This window comes from Amyelois transitella, chromosome 16, assembly GCF_032362555.1.
Source record: "Amyelois transitella isolate CPQ chromosome 16, ilAmyTran1.1, whole genome shotgun sequence".
In the NCBI taxonomy this organism is placed as follows: Eukaryota; Metazoa; Arthropoda; class Insecta; order Lepidoptera; family Pyralidae; genus Amyelois; species Amyelois transitella.
In genome coordinates this window covers 8036728-8046793 of record NC_083519.1, presented here as the reverse complement: position 1 = coordinate 8046793, position 10066 = coordinate 8036728, and the positions used below count along the sequence as shown (strand labels likewise).

The 10066-nt window shown below is 37.6% G+C and overlaps 1 protein-coding gene across 1 annotated transcript; it reads right to left on the bottom strand.

Moving 5' to 3' along the window:
* Nucleotides 1-1522: 1522 nt before the first annotated feature.
* On the bottom strand, nt 1523-6979 carry LOC106140183 (uncharacterized). The gene has a single exon (XM_060948647.1). The coding sequence runs from the start codon at nt 6977-6979 to the stop codon at nt 1673-1675; it is 5307 nt and encodes a 1768-aa protein (XP_060804630.1). The 3' UTR covers nt 1523-1672.
* Between the last annotated feature and the right edge of the window lie 3087 nt (nt 6980-10066).

The window sequence follows — 10066 nt, the reverse complement described above, 5'->3', positions numbered from 1 at the left end:
GTAAGAATTTTAGCTTCTATTATAATGTTATGAAGCGACACCACTTTAAGGCAGTCCCATTACAAAATGGAATGTCTACTTTTAGAGCAATTGTATGCGCGGGCAGTCCAGATGCCGAAAGTGAATTAAGGAACTCTACCGAATAAGTACCGATGCTGCAAGCATCGGTACTATCTAATTTTGCCAGCGGCTACAATCGCGTTATTTCTTAAATTCTCGTGGCGCCATCTCGTATCGGATGGTCAAAAAATAAATATCTAAACCACGGGAACTAAATCAATGGTGAAATGGTAAGTACTGGCGTTACTACATGTGTGTTATTCCTGCTAATCTTGCGGAGCATGGCAACCGTCGCCGATGCGGGGCGCGTCAAACTACCTACATAAAAAAAAATTCTTCTCAAAGATGTGGTGAAACGGTAAGTGCTGGCGAAACTAAATCAATGAATAAAAGAAGTTTTAATTATATAATTAATTAAAATTTTTGCCAGCGGCTACAATTGTGTTATTTCTTAAATTCTCATGAGGCGCCATCTCGTATCGGGTGGGCAAAAAATAAATATCTAAGCCACGGGAACTAAATAAATAAACAAAGCATAATGAATTTAATCAATAAAATGCTATTTTTTTAATCATAATAAATATGATAATTAATTATTTATAGCTTTTTATATCGATTCAAATATGACGAAGTTCCATACAAACTTGCACCCCCTATTTCATCCCCTTGGGATAGAATTTCAGGATAAAAAGTAGCCTATATTCTAATCCAGGTTACTAACTATATCTGTGCCGAATTTCGTTCAGATCCGTTCGGTAGATTTTGCGTGATGCGCGTACAAACATACAGACAGACAGACGGACAGACAGACAGACAAAAATTCTAAAAAAAATTGTTTTGGCTTCTATTGACCCTAAAAAGACCCCTTATAATATTTTTTCTTAAATATCTTCAATGTACAGACAATGTTCAGTTACAGTTTTATTATATGTATGGATTACATATGTATTTTTTGATGAGCAATAAAGATAATTTGTATTGTATTGCCGTGTTGTTTCCGTCACCAATACAAAAAAGAATAGGACCACTCCATCTCTTTCCCATGGATGTCGTTAAAAGCGACTAAGGGATAGGCTTATAAACTTGGGATTCTTTTTTTAGGCGACGGGCTAGCAACCTGTCGCTATTTGAATCTTAAATCTATCATTAAGCCAAATAGCTGAACGTGGCCTATCCGGTCTTAACAAGACTGTTGGCTCTGTCTACCCCACAAGGGATATAGACGTGACCGTATGCATGTATTGTATTGTATTTATTTGAATTTAATTGACGAGACAAATACAAAAATTGAAATACCTTGATCGTAACCTGATCCAATATGGGTTAGGTTTCCCTGCCCGCGTCACTATTATAAGCCAGCCTTTGGACCGAAGCTTTAATTTTTCTCGGAAATGCCCAGACTTTTTTTTGGTATAAACCTATTGATGAGGACAACTAGTCCTGATTTATAATTTTTGACGAAATAAAACTCTGGACTCGATAAAAAGATGTGTATTCGGACAAACGTTCAAAAAAAGGCGGGAAGATTTTTCTTCTTTTTTTTTTACAATGGAAATTGCGCACAGATAATTAATTGGCGCAAACATGCCCCCGGGCGTTGAAAGCCTCTCTTTCAACCAAACTCTGCGTCGACGGGTAGAGGGCAAATCCTATTGAAAGCTCTTCGTATGACTCCAACAGATGTGGTGATGTCTGCCACCCGAACAATTCCATCTGATCCAGGATGGACGGCAATGACTCTTCCCAATCGCCATTTGAGAGGAGGTAGATGATCTTCCTTTACGACGACCAATGCTCCCAGCTTCAGTGTATCGTTGCCCTTTTGCCACTTGGTTCTGTGCTGCAACTCAGATACGAACTCCTTACTCCAACGAGCCCAAAAATGCTGGCGTAACTGCTCTATTCGTTGGAAATGTGATAATGAAGCAGTGGAATGGTCCTTGATATCATGCCGTGGAAGTGAAGTAAGAGGCCGGCCTATCAAAAAATGTCCTGGAGTCAATGGGGTGCAATCTGCTGGATCGGAAGACAGAGGCGTCAGTGGACGTGAATTTAATATTGCCTCAATCTGGACTAATGTGGTGTTAAGTTCTTCAAACGTAAGGTTACAATTTCCCAACACTCGCCTAAGGTGGAACTTTGTTGACTTAACACCCGCTTCCCAAAGACCGCCGTAATGAGGGCTATACGCAGGGATAAAATGGAATTTGATACCATCATTAGCTAATTGTTCGCTCAAGGAATCACAATTAGTTTTAAGAAACTTCGAAAGTTCATTGCAGGCCCCTACGAATGAGGTACCGTTATCGGAATAAATATCATCGGGCTTTCCCCGTCGCGAAATAAATCGAAATATAGCTAGTAAATACTTATTACTCGTTAAGTCACTTACCAGCTCCAAATGGATAGCCTTGGTGGTGAAACACACAAAAATTGCAATGTACACTTTTATCAGCTTACATCCGCGACCTTGCCGACTAGCAGCCATGATGGGACCAGCATAGTCCACACCAGTGCACTGAAAGGGGTAACCGCCTGGAAGGAGACGCTGCTGTGGTAAATTGCCCATTATAGGACTAACTGTTCTACCTGATATGCGACAGCAACGTACACACTTACGATAACAACTCCTCGCTAAATTTCGTCCGCCTATAGGCCAGTACGAATCTCTAATAGAAGCCAACATCAATTGTGGGCCTGCATGCATTAACCTTATATGTTCAAATTCAAAAAGTAATTTTGTAAATTTATGAGTGGACTGTAAAATAATAGGGTGCTTTTTCTCAAAACAAAACAAGGAATTAACTAAGCGTCCTCCAACACGCATTATTTTATTATCATCAAGAAATACATTAAATTTAATAAGGGCGCTTTTATTTGGCAATTTACGATTACCAGAAAGCATTTCATACTCAGGAAATGATTCCTTTTGACTTTGGATAATGACAACATTTAGTGCATCCTGCAAATCGTCTTGTGACAGAAATTTACTAGCTGTAGGCTTTTTTCTACCCAATTTAATAAATTTTAAAACAGTACCTACAGTGCGGATAAGCCTTAAATAATTTGAAAATCTACTAAAATCTATAAGAGTGTAACTTAGACTATCATTACGAATAGTAGCGCTCAAAGAAACAGAAGGTCGAGTTTCAGGCAGATCGTTTAACTCTAATGATTTACATGGAGAAGGCCAATGTGAACTATGTTGCTTTAGAAAGCTGGGACCGCTCCACCATAAGTCTAAAGATTTTAGAACACTAATATCCACACCACGAGATATTAGGTCTGCAGGATTATGATCGGTTGGAACGTGTCTCCATGTGCAGTGGCCCGCCTTGTCTAAAACTTCAGCAACGCGATTGCGTACAAATGGCTGAAGCTTAGCAGGCAACATCTGCAACCAACCCAATACTATGGTGGAGTCAGTCCAGAAATAAACTTGACTTGGTTTTACTCGCCAAGAACTAAGAACCTTCTCACATAAACGGGCTCCGACCACAGCCCCACACAATTCCAACCTTGGAATGGTGGTCGGCTTAATCGGTGCCACTCGACTTTTAGCCGTTAGAAGCCGTATCAAATATTCACCCTTATGATTAACACTACGTACATAGACGCACGCGCCATAGGCACGCTCAGACGCATCTGTAAATATATGAAGTTCCAACGTAGTGTAAACGTCACACACAACAAGGCGCGGAACACGAAAATCATTAATAATTGGCAATGCCTTCACAATAGTGTTCCAAATATCATTAAGTACCGGAGATAATGGCTCATCCCATGAGATTTTATCCAACCACATGCGTTGCAATAGCATTTTCATAGTTATTACACAAGGTGATAAAAGACCTAAGGGGTCGAAAATCCGTGCTATGGCAGAGAGTATGTCACGCTTAGTCACACAATCCTTAGGAGGCAACGTGGAACAAGAAAATCCCAATTCATCAGAACTAGCAAACCAGTCTAATCCTAACAACTTATTAGATTCGTTAGATCCTATATCTAACTCTAACGATGACTGAGAAGCTTCAGAAACTAATTCCGTAACATTAGATCTCCATTTTCTAAGCGGCATACAAGCCGAAGCCAGTGCGTTGGTAACCTCTGTGCAAATAAACTTAACCTCATTTAAATCATCACTTCCTGTCAGCAGGTCATCTACGTAAAAATCCTGCATGATAATTTCAGCAATCTTATCTTTGCTACATGGGTATGACTCACCCATTTGGGAATCGTTATTTTTATAATCAATACCTATTTGCTGAAGGCAACGCGTAGCAAGATATGGTGCACTAGACGTGCCATAAGTAACTGTGTTTAACTCAAAAACTTTGACAGGATCGCCATCATTATCGCGCCACAGTACCTGCTGCAGGTGCCTATCAGCAGGATGAACATAAATACATCTATACATCTTTGCAACATCAGCTGACAACACGTATTTGTGTTGCCGGAACCGAAGAAGTATAGATATGAGGTCATCCTGCACCGTAGGTCCCACCATCTGCACATCATTAAATGAAAGTCCTGTAGAAGTAGGGCTACTTGCATTAAAGACTACACGCAACTTTGTAGTAGTGCTACTTTCACGCAGCACTCCGTGATGTGGAATAAAATATCCTTTACTAATATCAATATTAGTTTTTTCAGTCATGTGACCTAACTCTATATATTCAGACATGAAATCTCGATACATAGTGCCATAGTCAGGCTTTGATTTCAGTCTACGTTCTAGAGAATAAAAACATTTAGATGCCCTTTGGAATGAGTCTCCTAACATGGAAGGACTTTGCTTCATTGGAATACGAACACAAAAATGACCATCATCTAAACGTGTCGTATTTTTCAAAAAATGTTCCTCACATAACCTTTCTTCAGGTGAATAATGAGAGAATGGAGGGTTTATCTCTTCCAGATTCCAAAACTTCACCAAATCATTGTGAATTTTATTAAAATCATTATTAAAAGAGGAATCTGTCTGAGTAAAATAACAAGAAATATCATTTGACCTACGCTTACCTGGATTATAAGTAACAGGACCGGAAACTATCCAGCCTAATAATGTGTGACACAGTGCCGGCTTACCTACACCTAGTCTAATTCTCTGTGACCCGACCAAGTCCCAGAAGAGATCAGCACCTATTAATATATCTACTTCTGACGGCTTATTAAATGTGGGGTCCGCTAAAAATATGTTATCTGGAATATTCAAGTCTAAAATGTCGATTTCACGACAAGGCATAACACTCATTAATGATGGCAAAATAAAACAACTTAACTTTGCAGTATAAGAGTTGCATAAAGACGTCATCTTTACCTGACAAATTTTGCCTACGTGCGAACTCACGTTATTTATGCCATAGACTGAACCATTAACATGACTTGTATTCAAATTGAGCCGAGTACATAAGCGTTCTGTCATAAATGATGAAGTACTACCACTATCAAGCAGGGCGCGCACTATGTGCTCACGATCGTTCTGATCACATAACTTGATGAGAGCGGTAGACAACAAAACACCACCGCGGTGTTCACCGTTATCACCACAAGACGAACTGAGATCCGCAGACAAAGTTAAATTATTTGCACTCGCATCAGTGCTTGTCCCAGCGTCAGCGGACGGTAACGAAGGCATGGAAACAAATGAGCTATCTCGTGATGTATTTTCATTAGCATTATTATTGCAAGAATTTGAAACATGCTTGTTATCCGTCAAATGCAACAATATATTGTGACGGCGTTTACACAATTTGCAACCCGGCCTTTTACAACGATTGGCGAAATGACCAACACGAAAACAATTATAACAAACTTTATAGTTAGGCATTAACTTGTAACGGGCGTCTACACTAAGCGCAAGGAATTGTGAGCAACTACTTAACAAGTGATCTGACTTACAGTGCGGACACAACTTATTATTTAAATTATAATTATTGGGATTCGCAACAAGCATAGATTGTATTCTACCTGTACTATGCTTAGAGGGAGAAGCATTATTGCGAGCTCGCGCTAACTCTAAGGTTTCCAACAAGTCAGAGCGCGTGCGAATGAATTGTAGGAATGTACTAAATGTTATTACGATATCTTTATCTATGCGACCCTTATGATCCTCCCACTCACGCAATGTTTGCTGAGGTAATTTACAAGTCACTATATATATTAATAAAGTGTCCCAGTGTTTCACAGGCTCACCTAGTGACTCCAATGCACGTAGATTTTTATTAAGTTGATCAATTAAATCTTTTAATACAAAAGATGACTCTTTCACTATAGTGTTTAAATTAAATAAGGAGGATAAATGATTCTGCACCAATAATCTTTTATTGTCAAAACGATCACATATCAATTTCCAAGCTATGTCGTAATTTCCGGCTGAAAACTCAACGGCATGAATTACAACAGCAGCAGATCCCTCCAAAGACGCTCGCAAGTAATGGAATTTATTAATTTGGTCAATTTCGTTATTATAATGAATAAGGCTGATAAAAGTGTCACGGAACTCCAACCAATTGCTATAAGTCCCGTTGAACTTTGGGAGCTGAATGGTGGGCAACCTAACAGGCTTACGTTGACTAATACGGGTAATTTTATCACTACTTACCGATTCTTTATCATTATTGTACTTACATAGTAAGTCCTGTGCCCTAGACAGAGAGTTGTAATACAAAGACTCGAACTCAGCTCGTTCGGTTAATCGAAAATTGATATCGTCAGCTAAACATTCTAAACGTAACTGTACCTCATTGTAAAGTTCATACATACTTTCGATCTTCCCCATCCGTAATTGCAATTCCCTGACCGTACAACTGTCTAACTGTTCATCAAATTCTGGCAACCCATCCAGGTAATTGATGAATAACGTCAAACGTCCCTTAAAACTACCACGTTTCTTAACAAGATCCTTTTCTTCAGACATATTGGGAAACGGATGTGGTCAACCTGAAATGTTTACAATGTAAATATAAACAACCGATGTTTAAAGTAAAGATACAGTTATGCCTACCAATTTAATGCGTTAATTATCTAACAATAATTTGTCGACAATTAAAATAACAAAAAGCATTAATTGAAAATGAATGTGTCGATAATTCTAATAAAACAAACTTTACTGTCTATTAAATCATAACAAGGGCCTTAGTGATTTTTGTTGCAAAATTAAACTATCAAGTTAACTAATTACTTTGCATTGAAAATAAGTACATCACCATAAATAAAATAAGCTCATTAATCCGAAATAACAAATGACAATCATACACGACGGCAACCAAAATTGACCTACCTAGGTTCCTATGATACACCTGCGATGATAACTTAGTAACAATAAATTGACCTATGCACCTTTATTTTACGTGAATAATAAAAGAATTTGCTAAAATAACAAATAATATATCCAAATAATGAAACAACAATGCTTCCTATACCTATTTAATTAAGTATAATTTGGATATAATTATAGCAAATATTACGTAAAAAAAAATGGAGAAAGATGCTAGGTATTAACAAACATAAAGTGTAATAAATAGTACTAACCTTATAAAATCCTTAATTAACACACTTAACATTACCTGTTCGAGTGTTGGGTTAGTTATTTAAATATAATATTACTACTTAACACCATATAAATGTACTTCGTCATCTGCAGAATTTTCCTTTAGGTAGTAATGCCGCCTCGAGTCCGGTGATATTAATAATCGTCAAATTTACTGAAATTATTCATATTAACGCTGATCCTCATTAATTATTCATCCGGCTTCGGTTTTGGACCATGATGAGGACAACTAGTCCTGATTTTTAATTTTTGACGAAATAAAACTCTGGACTCGATAAAAAGATGTGTATTCGGACAAACGTTCAAAAAAAAGGCGGGAAGATTTTTCTTCTTTTTTTTTTACAATGGAAATTGCGCACAGATAATTAATTGGCGCAAACACCTATCTTAAGCTTGTTTATTCTACATAAGACGCTTATTGTGTAGACAAGACACAGGTTTAGGTAAGGGCTTACAAAAGTACCTTAACATTTACTTACTTTTGCCGATCAAGTGAGATATGAATGTGAATGAAGTGTAAGAAGTGTGCAAAGATCGTGACAAGTATGAGGTGTAATTTTTATTATGTAGGTACGGTGGCCTCATTGTGAGATAGCTGTGCCATTTTGCTTTGATTGGTGTATGAGAAGTGACACGTGTATCTTCTGAGCGGTGTGTACTATGTGTAACTTATAAAAGTAAGGTGTACTACAGACTCTGAAATAAAACTGCTAAGAATGCAACTGGGAGCATGCTCAGATGATGATTGTGTGGAGTTGCTACGTTGTAGACCTGCTACGAGTACATCGTAGACTTGCTACGCCGTAGAATTGCTATGCTAAAATGCGTTTGCTGAAACGCATTTTAGCGAAAAATTATTAATGTTATCTGTGAGCAGCGAAAATTTAAATAACTTTATTGAGTACTAAGCTCTAAGCGGTATCACACTTAAGAATAGTTTATTTCATTTAAATAAAACTTAATCAAAAGACTTTTACTTAGTTGTCCGAAAATTAAGGTAACTTTTGAGAAGAAAGTTTAAGATTTTAAGTCTTGAAGTATTAAATTTAAATAATTCAAGGCTTTTGAATTTACTGTTAATCTCACAATTATTTGCGTCATTTATTTGTAAATAAAATATTTCAAAGACCGCATTAATACCATTATAATGAACCAAACAGTATGAAGCGTAATAAACACTCGTCATTCACATATAAAAGATACTCGCACCAAAGCAAATGTACCACAAAAAGGCAATAACGCCACTCGATCAACCGTATCAGATACACAAATAACGATAAAATCACTGTTATATTTCATCTCGTGAACACCTGGGTCTCCAAACAAGTCGAAAGGTCTATCTCACACTTCACGGCCCGTACCCGGGACGTGGCTGACACGTGTCTCGTCTGGAGGTTAAGTAATATATAAATATTTACGGAACAAATTACACAGATTGAGTTAGCCTCGAAGTAAGTTCGAGACTTGTGTTTCGAGATACTAACTCAACTATACTATATTTTAATAAAAATACTTATATAAATAAACATCCAAGACCCAGACCAATCAGAGAAAGTTTTTTTCTCATCATGCCCTGTCCGGAATTCGAACCCGGGACCTCCGGTGTCACAGACAAGCGTACTAACGCTGCGCCACATTGATGTAAATATCGCAGATTTTGTTTATGGGAATCTTCTCATATTGTATCACAAAACACATAACTTTGATACTAAATTTCTAACCCAGGGGTTTATGCTTTGCATTGATATATCAGAGAATTAGTCAGTCACTGTTCTTTTTTATTATTTCATTAAAGACGATACATTTTCTGTAGATTGACTCTCAAGCTCCGTGGTCTGCATGGACGTGTGTGTTAGAATTTATAGAAAGTGTAGGTATGTACGGTAATTTTTTTGCAAACCACGTCCTTGATGTTTGGGAAAGACCTTAAATAAGTTGATTCGAGACTTATTCGTTCGTTCACCGTACCAGTCGTGATATGAACACAAGTATTTGAATACGTTCTGTGACTGCCGCTGTTTTAAATTTAGAATTTCTTGATATTCGAGTTTGATTGTAACTGGCATTAACGAGAAATATTGAGTTAAAAAATTAATTTATAAACTTAAACCCGACTACTAAAACACGATCTAAAAATATTTTTATTTGAAAAAAGATGTTGGTCCCATTGTAAGGTAAGAGGCATATTGTGAGCTTGCTGCATTCCTTCTCCCGGTTATATCCTCACTTTTTTGGTGAGGAGACTAGAGTACGCCTTCTTGAACGGATTGGGCGCATTGCGGGCTCAACAAACTATATTTTATGTGCGATATATACTATTGTTGTTCCGTTTCAGCTCATTATAAAAAGCGAAACAGCGATAGTTTATTGTGCGATAAAAACGGCGTCGCGCGTGTTATGCGCATGCTACGGAGGCATATATCAAATCCATTTGATTCGGTTGGTCACACTTGT

What these genes read in the sequence shown, in the direction of transcription:
- LOC106140183 (XM_060948647.1), bottom strand. Translation starts at nt 6,979, where the DNA reads ATGTCTGAAGAAAAGGATCTTGTTAAGAAACGTGGTAGTTTTAAGGGA.